At 38.5% G+C, this 18,322-nt stretch overlaps 1 protein-coding gene across 1 annotated transcript in view; it reads left to right on the top strand.

The window, feature by feature from the left end:
* The window catches only part of OTOGL (otogelin like), a 99,638-nt gene that overhangs the window by 68,051 nt on the left and 13,265 nt on the right, over nucleotides 1–18,322 (top strand). The window contains exons 35-49 of the mRNA XM_075429554.1: nucleotides 1,886–1,965; nucleotides 2,897–3,280; nucleotides 4,756–5,762; nucleotides 6,424–6,601; nucleotides 7,509–7,651; nucleotides 9,014–9,037; nucleotides 9,168–9,260; nucleotides 9,928–10,117; nucleotides 12,407–12,621; nucleotides 14,471–14,612; nucleotides 14,954–15,139; nucleotides 15,631–15,843; nucleotides 16,717–16,821; nucleotides 17,103–17,210; nucleotides 17,579–17,680. Of these exons, the coding sequence (XP_075285669.1) occupies nucleotides 1,886–1,965; nucleotides 2,897–3,280; nucleotides 4,756–5,762; nucleotides 6,424–6,601; nucleotides 7,509–7,651; nucleotides 9,014–9,037; nucleotides 9,168–9,260; nucleotides 9,928–10,117; nucleotides 12,407–12,621; nucleotides 14,471–14,612; nucleotides 14,954–15,139; nucleotides 15,631–15,843; nucleotides 16,717–16,821; nucleotides 17,103–17,210; nucleotides 17,579–17,680 (3,170 nt within the window). The remainder of the gene's footprint in view (nucleotides 1–1,885; nucleotides 1,966–2,896; nucleotides 3,281–4,755; nucleotides 5,763–6,423; nucleotides 6,602–7,508; nucleotides 7,652–9,013; nucleotides 9,038–9,167; nucleotides 9,261–9,927; nucleotides 10,118–12,406; nucleotides 12,622–14,470; nucleotides 14,613–14,953; nucleotides 15,140–15,630; nucleotides 15,844–16,716; nucleotides 16,822–17,102; nucleotides 17,211–17,578; nucleotides 17,681–18,322) is intronic.

Raw genomic sequence — 18,322 nt, 5'->3', positions numbered from 1 at the left:
TTAGTCTAGCTACTGCTGTAAAAGACAATAAAAAACACTTTTCTAAATATATTGGCAACAAAAGAAGGGCTAAGGAGAATCTCCATCCTTTATTGGATGCAAGGGGAAACATAGTGAGAAAGGATACAGAGAAAACTGAGGTACTTAATGCCTTCTTTGCCTCAGTCTTCAATAGTAAGACCAGTTGTTGTCCGGGTACCCAGCCCCATGAGCTGGAAGACAGGGATGGGGAGAAGAATGAAGCCCCCAATATCCAAGGGGATATGGTTAGCAACCTGCTACACCACTTAGACACACACAAGTCTATGGGGCCAGGTGGGATCCACCCAAGGGTATTGAAGGAGCTTCCAGATGTGCCCACCAAGCCACTTTCAATCATTTATCAGCAGTCTTGGCTAACTGGGGAGGTCCCAGACAAGTGGAGGTTAGTGAATGGGATGCCCATCTACAAGAAGGGCCAGAATAAGGATCCCGGGAACTACAGGCATGTCAATCTGACCTCAGTGCCAGGGAAGGTTATGGAGCAGAACATCTTGAGTGCCATCACATGACATGTACAGGACAACTAGATGATCAGGTCCAGTCAGCATGGGTTTACGAAAGGCAGGTCTTGCTTGACCAATCTGATCTCCTTCTATGACCAGGTGACCCACTTAGTGGATGAGGGAAAGGCTGTGGATACTGTCTATCTGGACTTTAGTAAAGCCTTTGACACTGTTTCCCACAGCATTCTCCTGGAGAAACTGGTTGTTCGTGGCTTGGACAGGCGTAAGCTTCACTAGGTAAAAAACTGGCTGGATGGCCGGGCCCAGAGTTGTGGTGGATGGAGTTAAATCCAGCTGGCAGCTCGTCACAAGTGGTGTTCCCCAGGGCTTCGTACTGGGGCCAGTTTTGTTTAATATCTTTATCAATGATCTAGATGAGGGGTTTGAGTGCTGCCTCAGTACGTCTGCAGACGACACCAAGTTGGGAGGAAGTGTCAATCTGCTCGAGGGTAGGAAGGCTCTGCAGAGGGATCTGGACAGGCTGGATCAATGGGCCAAGGTCAGTTGTATAAGGTTTAACATGGCCAAGTGCCAGGTCCTTCACTTGGGTCACAACAACCCCATGCAACGCTACAGACTTGGGGAAGAATGGCTGGAGAGCTGCCTGGTGGAGAAGGCCCTGGGGATGTTGGTTGACAGCCGGCTGAACAGGAGCCAGCAGTGTGCCCAGGCGGCCAAGAAGGCCAACAGCATCCTGGTTTGTATCAGGAACAGTGTGGCCAGCAGGGTTAGGGAGGTGATCATGCCCCTGTACTTGACACTGGTGAGGCCCTGCCTCAAGTACTGTGTTCAGTTTTGGGCCCCTCACTACAAGAAAGACATTGAGGTGCTGGAGTGTGTCCAGAGAAAAGCAATGAAGCTGGTGAAGGGTCTAGAGAACAAGTCTTATGAGGAGCAGCTGAGGGAACTGGGGTTGTTTAGTCTGGAGAAGAGGAGGCTGAGGGGAGACCTTACCACTCTCTACAACTGCCTGAAAGTTGTAGCAAGAAGGGTAACGGTCTCTTCTCCCAAGTAACAAGTGATAGGATGAGAAGAAATGGCCTCAGGTTGCACCAGCAGAGGTTTAGATTGGACATTAGGAAAAATTTCTTCACCGAAAGGGCTGTCAAGCCCTGCAACAGGCTGCCCAGGGAAGTGGTGGAGTCACCATCCCTGGAGGTATTTAAAAGACTGTAGATGTGGTGCTTAGGGACGTAGTTTAGTGGTGGACTTGGCAGTGTTAGGATAATGGTTGGACTTCATGACCTTAAAGGTCTCTTCCAACCTAAATGATTCTATGATTCTAAGATTAATTTACATTTCTACTGTGGCTTTTGAATTAACTATACAATATTTTAAAGGGTTGAAGGATGCTTGCCATACTGTCCCAAAAACATGATCCTTGATGAAGTCACACTTAAATGTGTTTATCCAGATGACTGTAAGTATGTTTTATTATATTGGTCTAATCTTATAAATCACTCTAGAGATCCCAGGAAAGGTTTTAATCAAATGCATATTGTTGCTTTTTATTAAATGCTTTACCAGAACATTTCTGTTGAAGAATGTCTTTCTGGGACATAGACTTCAGTCATCCAGAATACATCTCCTACATCCAAACAAGCCATATCTAAAGTTGAATTCTTTCATTTCTCTAACAGTGTGTTAAATTTAGCCTTTTGTGGTGTTATACTCATCACAACTATTTTTGACTATAAGCTGCTAGTGTATCATATGTATATAAAAGAAAGATCCCAAATGGAAGAAATACTGCTGTGGCAAAAAGTTCAGACTTCTCAGCTGATGAGCCACCACTAACAAATTCAGTGCATCTATTTAATAATTTCTGGAGTGTGAAGATACCACATTATTTGCTTATTTTGGGGATATGGTATTCTTTTAACATGACAATTATATTTTAATGCTGTCTCTTATTTCATTTTACAAGTTTTGAATTAAATACATTATGTTTGATATTTGCTAGCACAAAGTTATCTCAAATATTATATTACCTCCCAAAGATATAAAAAAGAGAACATATTCTATAATATATTTATTCCAAATATTACTATTTTTGATTTACTGAGTTTTCCATGGAATTCCCTTTTTGCTTCAAAACTGCTCTCCAAAATCAAGGTTTTCACTAATAGTAAAAAATTAGCTACTCCATTTGCAAAGAAAATTAGAAAACTTCAGTCAGCTGAGTTCCTCAAAGTCATCCAGCAACCTGGAACCACTGGCAAGTTATCTTCTCAGCAAAATGATGCTCTGATTTGCTAATATTTAAATGGGACTTGAGTAGAGATAGATGTTCCTATTTTGCTTTACCCATAATCTTTAAAAGACAGTAAAACATGCATTTTTCCTTTTAGGCATACCTGTAACACCTACAGAATCAGCAACTGGAACAAAACCTTCTTTGTTAATCTCTCACATGAGTGCTACCATGCAGAGATTTCCTCAGACACCTCCCTTATTTGTTACTTCAGGGACTGAGTCAACTCATACCGGTGTGACAGCCAAAATAACCATGAAGACAAACACAACTTTAAAGGGAATGAATATGTCGGCAAAGTCCGTTACAGACTTCTACTCATTGGAAGCATCTAATGCAGCCACCTATTCAACATTTTCATTACCAAGTACAGTGGAGCCTTCTGATGAACTTCACAGCACAGCCAGCCCTACTGTCCTTTCCAAACTCATCTCTTCAGCAGATTTTCCAACTGCTCTTCAAGCCTCAGCAGTCACATCACGTACTGTCAGTTCTACTGCATCTATAACTTTACCCATTACAATAGCAACTCCAACAACCCTGCTCAGTGCAAGTCCTGTTCCAACACATTCTGCATTATTAACACCCACTTCCCTAGTGGTAGTTGCATTTCCACTTGAAACATCAACTACTCAGCTAGGTTTCCCTTATCTCCACATTAACAAGTTTAGCCTCCAAGCCATCTTTTGCACTTCTGAGCTGCCTGCAGGGATTGGGAAGAGTAGGAGTTCTTCAGTAAGTCATTCTAATGGAGCAGCAGTATCCTCTGAAGTGTCTTTGTCTGCTTTGCTGGCTGGCAGAGCAATTTTCACAAGGCCTGTATTCCTTCTAGGTTCACAGTTGACAGTAAGCACACCTACTTCTGTATCTACTTTGTCTGTTAGAACTAGGTCTGGCATTGGGTCAAACTGCAGTTCACCCAACACACATTTCTGCACTGAGTTCAACTGCTCCTCAAATTCCTATGACTACTAGATTTGCTAGCTCTGAGGCAAGTTTTCCTCAATTAATCACAACTTCATATTTTGAAACAGCAAACCCCTTGTCTAAAACTTCTCTGATACCATTAAGTGCAAGTTCTTTAGCTAGTTTTTCTCCCAAATAATTTTTTTCTTCAGAGGAAATTTCAGTGACTGTTCCCAAGCAGACATCTCCTTTAATGAAAGGCAGTATTTATTTATTTGCCCATAATGACTGTATCTTCACCTCAAGTTGCTTCTCAAATCCCTGTAAACACTTGAGACCTTCTGTAACACACACAGTATCTGTACCAGTGCATTCTCTGATGACCTCCCTAAAGCCCAAAGCTATGGCAGATGTCACCGTTGCCTCCAAAAGTCTTTATAAAGTACCTTCCACTGCTTCCACTCTTCTAGTCAATCCAACAATCTCTGATATGTGTATAGCAAGTAAAGCCTCAACAGAAAATAAATACATAATGCACACTGATTCCTTTCCAGTGTCATCCATTGCTAAAAAGCCACAGAAATCCATTACATCTACAGACTTCCCTCTTAGGACATTGGTGTTACCTCTAAATGCTACACTAATAAACACTTCAGAAATTAGAGAGGACCCAGACAATTCACATGCAGAATTAAAAACTGACCCTGTGGCACAAATTTCAGGCACTTTTATATCCTAAAGATCCTTCTCTTACAAGGTCATCATCTTTATTTACAGTCTTGTTATCAACATCAGTACCATCTTATGTGACATCTCATACTACAAGTTCTTCATTGATTCCCATATTCATCAGGACATCACAAAATATAACTGCTACCCAAGCACCAGTTTCATCTCTAGACACACAAGGAACCTCAGAAAGTCCAGTTACAGACTTTGCAATTTCTTCTGTAGGCTTTTCTACATTCAGTTAAAACAGAAGCCCTTCTATCAGCCTTTCAGCAGCACTAGAAACATACATTATAATTCCCTCTTTACTAATGCCTACAGCTCCAGAAGCCACTTTAGAAAGCCAGTCTGGTAGGGTCTCTATGTCTTCACCTCCTCCTAAGACCACTTGTATCTCTACTGTTTCTCTAGGAAAACAGAGTTCTTCAGTAACATCTTCAGAAGAAGATGGAACAATATCAGCCATATCAGCTGGAATCATCAATCAATCCACTACACCAATGATCATGAACACAACAGCGAATGCTACATCCTTAAAAGCACCTTATATTTTTGCAAAAATATCACCTAGCTCTTCATCCAGTTTATTAGTTGCTTCTGGCACTACTGTAACCTCTAGGATTACTACAAAAACCACTGATTCTTTTGTTGCCAATTTGGAGTTTTATATGGCTTCAGCTTCAGTTCCTACCACCATAGAAACACCCATGCATGTGTCACACAAATCTTTATTTACATCTGCAGCAATTCAAGCTTCACAGAGCACTAAAGAAACTCCAAAAATGATGAGCCTGAAAACAACTGGTACTGCAAGTCCATTATCACGGACAAAAAGCACTTCATTTACAGCTTCAGAAGCTCAATACGCAACCTCACTTGAAAGAACTGTGGATATTTTAGAAAGTGGTCAGACTTCACATGAGCAAAGAAATGTTACCAAGACAAAGTCAACCACCACAACTGAGAAATCTTCCTTGCCTTATTTGACAGTATCTGCAGTTCAGAGTTCACCTTTTTCAAGAACAACAGCTTCAGTAAATAATCTCTCTCTTTCTGGAGCCCCAGATGTAACAACATCATATTGGTCCAAAATCCCAACACAGAAAACCACTAAACCTTATTTCAGATTAACAGAGCCCACAGAGACACAGACCAGAACTTTAATACATTTCTCTCATTCTAGTGGTGGAACGGCTCTGCCTTCCTCTTCGGAGCCTGTGGAAACACAAACTTCTCTGGCAAGCACAGAAACAGTGACAGCTATAGCTGACAAGACTTCCTTTGGTACAATGATGCATACACTGATGTCTACATCTTCTGAATGTGTGGTATGATCAGTTCTACTTGCCCCTGTGTGTTAAAATATATATTGCTTTTCAGTCCATTCTTTTATGCTATGTATGTAATGCCAGAGATTTTAAATATCTCCTATTTTTGTTTTTGTTTGTATATTTTTACATACTCATTTATTCTTAGAGATGGTCATATCACTGCTTTTATTCTGTCCTGGTATATTCTGCAACTTGGATGTATTGCTCTAGAAAAAAATGGCTTTTAAAGCTATGTGCTCATTCTAGATAGTGAAATATATTTCTGATGTGCAGAAAAAGATGTTTCTGCATAATCCCATCCTGTCTTTCTTTTTTCCATTTGTTTCGTTGTCGTAGGGTTTTAAATGATGGGAATGCATAATTCTGTATTTCTTAAAATGCTTCCAATTATTACTGAATATAAATTGTAGTCTCAGTGCATAATGCATAGAGTATTCCACCAAAGCTAGATGAAACAGGAAGGGTGTGGGTGAATGGATGTGCAACATTGTCACCTGTTGCAACCACAGCAAAGCATTTCATTCCAAAATAACTGATGAGGGGTCACATGGATATGCTGATTCTGTCTCAGAGCAGGGTGAGGAACAAGCGATCGCTTGGACTTCATAAGGGCAATGAATGTGAAGTTGATTCTGGTTGTTTTTTCCTTACATGACAGCCAAGATACCTTGAACCTGTTGACAGATGTAGCCAGTACGTATGTGTTAATACGGGCTGGATGCTGTACAACCTTTCAAGGAACTGCCCCAGGGATGTGCAGAAGCCAGACTGTGGTTTTCGAGGAATGCCAGTTCAAATTAACACTGATAGTTGTTGCCCAGAATGGGAATGTCCGTGTAAGTCACTGTTTTATTTTTAAATACAACATAGAGCCTTGATCTGTAAATTTCAAGTAATAAATTAAGGCTTTTTTACTGTGGGAATATGAGGTTGAATACTGGAATGAATTTAAAAGAGCTGTTCATCAGCAAAACAGAATGAAATATAGTGAATGTTTTGGTATCTTTGAAGTAACATTCAAGAGAGTCAAAATATTTTGTTTTGAATGAAAACATTGATACGAAATTTGCAACATGAACATAAACATGTTCCAGCTGAGACTTCTCAGAATTTCTATCAGTAGAAATGTTGAGATTTCAATATTTTGTGAAGAAAACCAATTAAATACTGGCATTTTCTGAAAGACAGAACCCCCAAATTTCAGTTAACTCTAACTGCAGTGTTCACTCATATTTAGAAACTGCAGAAGCTGGCAGATGGCTAGCTTCCAAGGGAACAAAAAGGCCAAAGAGAAGGCATATTAAAAACCTTGTGGCATTACTGAAACCAATATAGCACTTTTAAATATTTGTCTCAAGATAGGATGTATCAGTCTCTTGTTATCAGTATCTCAAAAACATGTACATTTTAATGCATATATTTTATCTGACAGTGTACAGATTCATTGACCTTGCCTGTAAAACATTGACTTAAATGAAAGTTTTCACCAGTTTAAACTTTCTCCCCTACCCTGGACACATAGCAGTAGGTTACAGTATTTCCACTGAGTAATGTAATATACTTGCTTCTGCTTATGGCTCAGTACGCTGCCTGCAGAACAAGGTCATCTATATATATATATATATGTATATATATATATGAACGTATCTCATATGAAAGCAAATAGTGCTAAAAGTGAAAATGTTTAGAAATGCCTTGGATTTGGGTTTGTGGTAACCTCATTAAATGACAGTTCTTTTTTAGGTCAATGCTCTGTACTGTCTGAACTGAGTGTTATTACATTCGATGGAAACAACGTAGCCCTCTGTAATATGGCTTCCTACATTTTAGTCAAATTACCAGGAGAGATTATTGTTGCTCATATTGAAAAATGTCCTGCTAATCAGGTAAGATTCTTGTATTTCCACAATAATTGTAGTAGTTTCTTGAACTTTTGTGTTATAAGTATGAAATTCTGCAAACGTATCACTTAAAACTTTCAAATAAAAGCCACACCCATTGAAAAATGGCAAGTTATTTAGTTTTCAAGAAGCAAGCTTCAACGTGCTGTTTAGATAAAATCATTTTATCTCAGGTTAAATAGTAATCACTGCACTATGTTATAAGGAAATTCAAATGTAGGTTCCTTTCACATTATCAGGAGTGACATAACTTCTGAATAACTTCAGGCTCTCCACCCACAAATCTTCTTGAGGCCCTGAATTTATATTTTACAATACGGTCAAAATGTTAAAATATTTTGAATAGTCACAAAAATATTTTGTAGTTATTTTAGGAAGGTTTTAATGAGTTTGGGATTAGTGTGATGGGTTGTTTTTTGTAGTTAGGTCTAACTCTCTGCATTACCTACAGAGGTGATCCAGCCACTTTATTTTTAGACCACCAGTTTAGGTCAGGTCAGTCTCATCCTTAGAGTCTGCACATACATTTCCTTTGCATTGTCCATAGTCCTAATTTATGCAACCCTTCAACAACTCGCTTATATTTCCGTCTTTGGTTTGTGGATAAACAAGTTCTTGACAAGGACCTTCATCAAGATTCTTTGCTTTCCATCCCTATTTGATCTCTTATCTACTCTCACTGGGCAACTGTACACTTGATGTTTAAGTCCTGAGCCTTACACTGTTTTAGAGGTTTTCTTTAAATTGCTCTCTTCACTGTTTCTTGGTTGCAGTCTAAAGGTGTGAATGCAGCTCACATAGGCAGATGAGCTTTAGAACTCTGTAGCTGTAATTCTTTAAGAATTTGAAACAGCTGTGCAGCATATGCTGAATCTGGTGATGCTAGTAGTGAGTTGTTTTCAGTGTTAAAGCTGTTTAGTTAAAAGCCAGCTGAGGTATGCTATATACAAGCTGCAGTCTTGTGCAGAAACATGGCTTGGTAAAATAGCAATTTTATCAAAGTTAGGGTAGGGGATTTTATTGGCATGACCATTGCATTTCTGTATTTTTGATTCAACTTGTTCAGGTTGTTGTGTTTATCTTTTCTGCATGATTTTCCACAGAAACCCCTTTGATTTAAATGTTTTGACAAGTAAATCAAGTTTCTAAAAATATTTCACAGAAAGGTGCACTACATTAGCTGGGAAATGTGATTTTTTGTTATTTATAAGGAATATATTAAATTAGTTTACTTATGAAGCTGATTGTAGAAGAACTTCAAACACAAAGAAAAGTCAACTTATCTTTGCCAAATAAGAATGCTGCTGATTATCATTGAACTTCTAATCTATTTTTAATGTTTTCCAGAGTGCAAATTCAATAAGAAAACTAGTGAGTACTTTTTTCTTTTACTAATTATAAAATGCATTAATATTACACATATTGAAAAAAATCCCTATAGCACTGGTACAGAACTAGAGAAACAATAGTAACTAAACTTGTTTGTCACTTTTCTTTCAAGGTTCCCCCTGCAAGTACTTCAGGGCTCTGTTTTAAGAAATTAAATGTAACAACACGCACATATAAATTACTTATCAATCGTTTAGCAAGAAAAGTAAGTACATATCACCAGTATATATCTTGTGTACACTTAAAAGATAACTGGAGAGCTATTCTGTTGTAACATGCGATAGATCAGACTTATAATGAATGTTCTACAGGATTAGGAATACTTCTGCAATTCAGATTCCCAGTAATTCATGGTATGCTAGAAGCAAAAAAATATACATTTGATATCACGCTACATGTATACGTCATTCATGCAAAATGACACTTCAAGGTTCTTTTGAGATTTTAAAGAAGATGCAAAAGGCATTTATACCTGAGAGTATATTTCCAGAAAACCTAGAACTGAACAGAAATTATCCAAGCACAATAAATTCTTAAGCTGCCTTTCCTGCTAGTCAATAACAAGCCAGAACCAATAACTTTGAATAATTGGGATGAGGTGGTGTTTTGGTTTTTTTTGATTTATCATACAATATGTGATAAATAAGATTTATTGCTACCTTAATTAGAAAAGATTTCCGTATCATTGTTTTTTCTCATGCCTACTTCATTTGCAGTTATAGGAAATGACACTGATGGGAAGCCCTGTGATTTAAGCACTGTGACTGTTATTATACATGGCAGAGGCTCTAAAATGCTATAAAATATAAAGACATATAAAATACATCTTTGCAATCTGTTTTTATCCCTAAAATGTATTTGGTTTATTTTAGGTGGTAGTGGATTCTGTAATTCAATCACTACCATTTTCAAAAGAAGGACTGAGTATTCAGGATACCGGTGCAATGTATGTCGTTAATACCCCAGCTGGTATTAGCATCAAGTGGGCTCACATTACAGGCATCATAGATATACAGTATGGATTATACTCTAACACATCGATGAAGACAGAAGGAATTTGTGGTGAGGCTATAGCAGCAATTTTTTCCTTACTTAATAATTTTCCATTTAAAATTTACACCTCCCTTTTGTGTCTGCAATCTGCTGTCCCTATAGCTCTCCTTGTGACCCCTATTAACTACACTGATAATCCTATCTGAGGTGAGCTTGTGAAATTCTGTTTATTGATACTAATAAATCAATAATTCTGTTTCAAAGCACTGCTTGATAACAGTTTTCACAGCAAATAATGATCAGTACATTGTATCTAACTTTAAAAAAATGTACTCATCTCTTTCTGTGTTTAAGAATATTGTTGAAGTCAAGTAAAGAAAATGGGAAAATTCTCAGTGGAGAAGTGCCTGCTGAAGATGTTCATGTAGTGACAGTATATTGCAGTGATTATGGGAAAAATTAATAACTGTCAGAACTTAGCAGTGGCAGCATATTGCTATGCAAATACCGATAAAAGTGTATGCTGGGAAAGGTCCAAGTCCCCTGAGGACAGTGAATCCAAATTCAGACTTCTTAAGGTTGGATCTAGGGTCCAAAACTGTGCTGAGATGTCTCAGACTTAAGCTACAATGACAGTAAATTTAGCATGTTTCTGGCTTCCCTGATAGCCTTTTTATAACTCTGCCAGTAGGAATCATGTGGAAAAATGTAAGCAGGTATTTCAGAATTACTTTAATTCTATCATAAATGTTCCTTTTCTGATGCACTGTACTTTTAGAGAATCTACCCCATATCGAACCGCAAAATGAACTTTTTAAAATCTTTTAAACTGCTTTTAGTTTTAAAAGCAAACAAACCAATTCAGACATGGTTTAAATATACATATAAACAAATTAAATGTTTAAAATCAATTGCTACATTCTGCTTGAATAAAAGGAAAATTCTCCTAGACCTAGTGAGAGAAGGCAAATGCTGGCCCTGGTGGGTACTGCATCTTTTCCCAGTATCATGACATCTTCTCTATGCACACTGAAAAAGATGGGGATGAGATGAGATCAAATGCAGGAAGTATTATAGAATAGTTACTCTCTGTGCCATAAAAAGACAGAAAGAGGAAGACTGTGCAGACAAATCCAACCTCCGCTGTAAAGTGTTGCTCTACCTGATATTTTGCACTAAAGTCTGAAGCCTCCTTTAGTGCTTCTTTCCTATTCTCTGCCGTTTGTTCCTGCCTGGGATTCTCCTATCCTCTCCCTCTCATACTGAAAAAAATGTGGGACTATGTGGCAAATTGGCTTTTTTTTTTTTAAAAAAAAGCTGTATTTTTTCTGCAGTTCTGTAGTATGTCCCTACAAATTCTAACGCCTTTTGTGGGATGGCATTACGACAGCACCAAGAAGCAGAACTGCTAAGAATACTGGAGAGCGGTGCTGCTGTCAAATGCTGCTTACTATGCAAATACCATCCTCTGTATTTCTCCACGCTCTCTGACAGAACGACAGCCTGTCACACCAGGCTAGCCCAGTTCTAACAAGGGACCCTGGAGAGTATCAGGACGCAGGGCTGGAAGCACAACGGCAAGAACTTAGGGTGTGACTGCCAATGCAGAAGAGAAGTGAAAAAAGGATATAGGAGCTTTGGCTGATCAGCCCCTGGGATGTAAAACACTACTATGAAGATTAAAATTTTGGCATTAATGACTTCTTATGTGCTTATAGGAAGTATATGTTTCCATTGATTAATTAACTGAATACATACAATAATGAATTCAGGTAGCCAATGGATGTCAGGGGTTTGAGTGGGGTGTTTTTTCAGTGATTTTTTATTCATAAATTGAGTAAGAAAAATATGTTCTCTAGAGAAAGCAATTTGTTCATCAAAAGATTCCTTTCATAACTTCTTGCATTTAGAATGTTCAATTAAGTTCCAATACAGTGTCAAATCATCAGTGACGTGCAGTTAATTTGAAAGCCATCTGCATTTACTCCCATGGAACTGCTTGCTCTTTAGTGGAATGTGATCAGAATCTGGTGCCATGTCAGTGAATGTGCTACACTCAGCCGCACATTTTGGCAGCAGTTTTTCTCGAAAGTTAATTCATTGTTTGGAGAAGTACCATTACTTGGATTGTATGATCTGCTTCTTTTGCTAAGCCATTGAGATGACAACTAAAATCACAAGTAGAAACTTGGAACTACAGTGGGCATACAGGTGCTTACATTTATAAATTCAGATGACTAAGTCTCACAGGTGAGCCTGATGCAATGTTAATCTTACCTTATTGAGTACACTTTCCTTTCCCAAAGGAATTAACATGGCATGTTTCTTCGTGCTTTGAATGTGGTGCTCTGTCTCCAGGGGTGTGTAATGGAGACCCTACTGATGACCTGAAAATGCAAAACAGGACCATAATTACAAATATGGAGGAAACTGAAGTGTTCATTAAGAGTTGGGAAATTGAGAAATCACTTGATGTAACAACCAGAAGGCCAGTGAGAAACTGTACTGAAGATAACTGCACATACTGTATGGAACTGTTAAACAGAAGCATTTTCATCCCTTGTCACAAGAAAGTGAGTACAAAGATCAGAGATACTTCAGGTGCGAATTAAATAAAAAACATATAGTTAAGCAGAGAGATACGCACATTTTTTATGTTTTGCTTATTTTAGTGAATTGACAACTGGATGGGTGGCTTTGATACCTCTGTCATGTTGGCTTTAATACTTTTGTCATGTTGTCTGTTGTGAACACACACCTATATGGATCCCTATGCCATTATGCTGTTTCTTATATTGCCTAGCCAAAGCTCAAAGGAGAGACACAAGATCATCATCTCAACACAAACACACTCCATATGAGTTATTTTTAATAAATGCTTGACACAGGTCACTAGAATGGAAAACCTCATGCTTCTGCTGCATATAACAGCAACTCATGCAGTCTGAGACTGAATGGACTAAAGAAATTTCCAGTTAAACAAATTTTGATATAGTCACTATTACATTGGTAATTTGGTAGCATTTCTTACAGAAATTATTATAATTTGTTTCTGGACACTGTACTTTCTAACAGGGATATAGCTGTAGCATGCAGACTGCTAGGAGAGGTGGGCAGTGCAGCACAGCTACTTCCTGGAATGGGAAATGAGGATGCCTCATATCTCTCAGGTCTGATTTACTTTTCCCACTAAATTCAAAATAAACAGGGTTAATTACTCGAGTGGCCTTTTCTTTCTCAGAGATAGATGTGTCCAGATTCCTGATTCACTTCTTGCTGTTCTGCCTTTCGACCCTTGGTTTGTGTTACTCTTTGGTTTTCATCACAGACAAATGCTGTTAAAGGTATTGCAGGCAGCTAAGTCTCTTCCTTCAGACTCCCAAGACCTCTCCCACTTTCCCCAGGTAGAAAAAATGGAGGGATTTCTTCTGAAAGGAAGGGTTTAAAGAGATTTTTTATTTTTTAAGAGTAATAGATAATTGCCACAGAAACTTAATGGGAGGGAGCAGTGGTAAGCAGTATGGAGTCAAGAAGGGAGAGTAGCACCAGCGGGTAGCAGGATGCTTTTCATAATTGTTTTGACATACCTCATCTTGAAATAATTAAGGGGAATGTGAATAGTCAGAAATGTTACTTCATATATGTTCGCAGGAGAACTCTCATAGTCTCAGATACAATGCAGTTGCATCTTTTCCTGGTTTATAGCAAAACCTGACATAGCATCAAAACTGCCAAGCAGCTGGTTCATCCATAAGGAAATTTGTTTTCTTTCATATACCTGATGTTGGCAGAGCCAGAGAGGATGGAGTGTACTGCCCATTTCACAAGTGTGAAGCAGCTGGACAAGGATGAGTAATAGTGTCGTCAGTGTAATGAACATTATGGCAGAAGTGAGCAACTGATTGAAGGTTTGCAGGTAGAGCTGGGCTGCAGCACAGCAGTGAGCAGGCAGAATGAAACAAAATCTGCCTTTTCCCACCTTGTGCTAAGCTGATGCAAATAACAACAACAGAAATACGATGGATTGGACCACCTGCATTTAGACCCAGTAATATAGGCTATACGGTCTTACAGACACAGAAACAGAGGACTCCATAATAATTCGTTCGCATCAGGAATTTATGGAACATAGAGCAGCAATGTTTAGCTGAGCTTGCTGACTTTTAGGTGAAGGGGCTATACTGCAAAAGTTCTTGAAAGCAGTGTGACAGTCTCATTAGGACTGTGTTCCGTGCCTGCTAATAAGCATCGAAAATCCTGGCAGTTTAAGTTTTGCAGAGTGAGTGTTCTGACAAAAACTTACTTTAGACACTGCTTGTGATTTTTTTCCCTTGCAGCTGTGTTATTTCTAGTAATTAAAGTTTTATTTTAACTACAGAAAGCTATTCTACTTGTTAATTCTCAATTACAATATGTTCCTAGGTGTCACCACAGGAGTTTTGTGACAAGATGTGGATCAACAGTACTTATTTTTGGAATTATGAGTGTGATGCACTTTCTGCATATGTGGCTTTATGCAACAAGCACAACATCTGTATAAAATGGAGGACATCTGATTACTGCTGTAAGCAGATATCCGTGTTCTATACCCCAATGTCGCTTTATACTGCTGCAGTGTTTAGTGATGAGTTAACAATATATTTCTTTCTGCTGTTATTGGAAGTGCCATCTCATTCTATCACAGCATTAGTAAATCAGGGTACAAGTTCTTAAGATGAATCGTTTTAGCCAAAGTTTCATGAATCAGTTTTAATCTTGATTGAACGATTTGCTTACCTAACGTGCTGTTAAAAATATAAATGTATGCTTTCTATGATACACTCACTTGTTCTTACTACCTATTTATCCAACAAAATGCTGAAAAAATAACAGCAGTGATCAATGTCCTGTTTTTATGACTTACAGCATTGAGTTGTCCTGAGGGCAAGGAATACCAGCCTTGTGTGCAACCCTGTGAAGCCAAGACATGCTTGAATAAATGGTTCTATGAAGATTCGCCCTGTTCCTATTTAAGGGAAGATTGTGTGTGTAAAAATGGCACTATACTGCATAGAACAGACTCTGACCTGTGTATACCAGAAGAAAAGTGTAGTAAGTGCAGCAGGACTGAGTGGTTTTGCAGACAGGCTTGTATTAACTGCAGCTTAGTGTTAAGCGATGCTTAAGTTCTGTGCCAGTCCTCACCAAGCGTGCATGTGGTACAGCTCCCTTCGAGCCTAGCTTTACCTCCAGCTACAGCAGTTTGTGCTTTCAGTTCACTTGGATTCAAGACCCGGTGCTGATATACTTCTGTTGGGGAAAAATCACGGTCATTCTTTCGTAGCTCCCAGGCTTTCTTTCCTGGAGTACTTGGGAAGGAACAGCATGGGCAGGTTCTTTCGCTTGCACTCAATATTGGTTTTTCCCCATAGCGAAGCATTTGTTCATTTGGGATTTTTAAGGTCATCATCTTTTCTTGGATTCCTTGATCGTAATGCCCCACAGTGCTCTTATTTTATGCAATGATTTTATGCAATTCATAGTTGCTTGCAGGAAATCTGTGCTCTCTACTTCTTGAAGGGATATAATGTTTTTTCTCTCAGCATGTACAGACAACAAAGGACAACCCCACTCTGCTGGGGAGATCTGGAATGGGTCCATGAGAGGCTGTTGCATGTACAACTGTTTGGAAAATGGAAGTGTTGTTGCTGTAGAACCTGAATGCAATGAGGATCCACCACCAGTCTGTGACAGAGAAGGGGAAGTTATCGTCCATATCATCGAAGAAAGAGCGTGCTGTCCAAAGAAAGTTTGTGGTATGTACCACGCTTGTTTTCAGTAACAGAAGTATAAGGTAAGTGCTTGACATTCACTGGCAGATGACAATCTTTAGATAGGTTCAAGGTCAACATTTTTCAGAAGAGATTTTTAGGTAGTTGTGGCAGGTTGGGCCAGCAAAGCAGACCTCTTTCTAAGAACTGACTCACTGAAATAATTTTTTTTTTCATACAAGTCCACTAGTGAAACCAAACTTCTGTTGAAAATGAATTTGAAATTGATAAATACTTAATGACAGAAGTACCTTGGTAATTGGGGCAGTCATCAGAGCCTGTACACTTTTCTTATTAGTGCTTTGGTGTCAAGAGCAATATCCTCTTACCTGCTTGCTGTTTCCCAGAAGCGGTAGTCTGTGACCTGATCACTGAATACTAATATTCGGTCTAGCCATGGTTGCTAGAAAAAGGAATAAGCTTATTGCTCCTAAAATGTTAAGCAAAAGACATTTACTTCTTCATAACATCCTCCAGGAAAACGAGACCAAATGGTCCAGCTGATATGGTGCTTGTGCTCATTATTTAGATACCTGCCATCAACACTGTATTATCAATTTGTTTAGGGAATATTTTCACTGGGACATTTTAGCTGGCTTTGCGCGTAGGAAGCAGAGCAAGTAAATACCTGCTTTAAGCGGGATATAACTGTGCTTGCACAGTGCCACACGAATGGAGCTATACCAGCCCTGGGTTGAGCTTGGAGGTCTATGTGATGGGATGGAGTGCACTTTAAGCTGACTTGGCCTGCTTTTAGTTTGTGGATCTCTATACTTGATGGTATAAATATCTTGAGCTGTAGGACCTGCACTTGTATTTGTTCAGCTATGTCAAAATTGATTTTTTTTTATCCCACAGAATGTAACATGTCATTGTGTGACGCCATTATTCCAACATGCAAACCCAACGAAAAATTAGTGGTAGGCTACCACCCTCTGTCCTGCTGTCCACAGTACCGATGTGGTAAGGGAAATACAAAAACAAAACACAGTACTGGGACATTTTCCACATTTGTATTATGTGTTGTAAGAAAATTTGCCTTCCAAGTTGTTTTGATTGTTAACAGAATGGGACACTTTAAAGAGCACCAAACACATTTTTTGTGTTTGTGTTTTGTGTCACTTGATTTACAGTCAGTTTACGGTATTTTGTTTTACTGAGGAAATGAAGAATATCTTTTCTCTATCTTTTTAGTACTGTTTCTGTGACTCTTTTTAAAATACTGTTTATTTCACATCCTACAGAATGTGATCCTTCAGTTTGTTTCAATGCTTCCCAGCTGGACTGCAGAGAAGATCAATTTATTGTTGAAGCAAAACAGGAAGATCCCTGTTGTTTCTCTTACCTCTGTGGTAAGAAGCCTCTAATATTTTTATGGATAACTAAGGAACAGTGAAGTATTTACAAAAACAGTCTATAGTTCTAAACTTAATAACACAAGCCAGGAATTCTTGGAGAGGTCAGTGGGACTTCACAGAGGTCAGGCTGACTGGACCATGAATTATTCTTGGGTGTTGAGATCTTTTATTTCCAACATAATTTTGAACATCATGCTTAAACTTTGTTATGTTTTTATATTTGAATGTCGATCCGTAAAAGCTCTGTTTCCAAGTAACAAACATAATACGACTTGTTATCTAGTCTCTAAAATAGAATTCACATGTAACCTTTTAGAATTTAGTACTTTGTAAATGTCTAATTTTTTTTTTTTTTAATTTAGTTTGTGAATCCTGTATTGAGCCTGTTCCCTTGTGTAATGAAGGGGAAATCCTCACTGTAGACCTGAATACCATACATTACTGTTGTCCTCATTACTACTGCGGTGAGTGTAACAGTTATCAGTTTGATATATTACCAAATTCAGAAAAAATGACAGGAAGTGTGTGGGGGTGGAGATTTTTTAAATTCAGCATTTAGAGTGGAGATTAAGAGATCTAAATGAGGGTGTCTACATCTGAGGTAAGAGATCTAAATGAGGGTGTCTACATCTGAGGTGGGTTTAAAGGTCTTGGTATATACTCAATGGTGTTCTAACCAACACAGTGAACGGAGTGTGGGTAGCGTATTTGGTTCACCAGACAGTGTATAGCTACTTTCAGGATGATCTGAATACCGATATATCAATCTGAAACTGAATTCCATCCTTGTTGTATAAATATATAATTATTCATGTATTAAATCACCTGTAATCAAACAACTTCCTTGTTGTTGTTCCTCTGTTGTACCATTCATGAGTGTTTTGGCACTTTCTTTGCACTGTTAGCTTTTAGGGAAGGAGTAGGCCAAGGGTTTCAACTACTGCTGGGTTAGCTGCTATTCAAACAACGAGCAGCCAGAAGAAAAATATTTGCAGTGTAACACAGTCTCTTTGCTAGCCTTATAAAACACAGAAATTGTGCTGTATGTTCTTAACTAATGTCTATAAGCGTAACTGCTTAATTTGGATCAATGGAGTATTCCTGCA

This window comes from Opisthocomus hoazin, chromosome 8, assembly GCF_030867145.1.
Source record: "Opisthocomus hoazin isolate bOpiHoa1 chromosome 8, bOpiHoa1.hap1, whole genome shotgun sequence".
In the NCBI taxonomy this organism is placed as follows: domain Eukaryota; kingdom Metazoa; phylum Chordata; class Aves; order Opisthocomiformes; family Opisthocomidae; genus Opisthocomus; species Opisthocomus hoazin.
The sequence above is the reverse complement of the archived record's forward strand: the minus strand, read 5'-3'. Positions and strand labels throughout refer to the sequence as shown.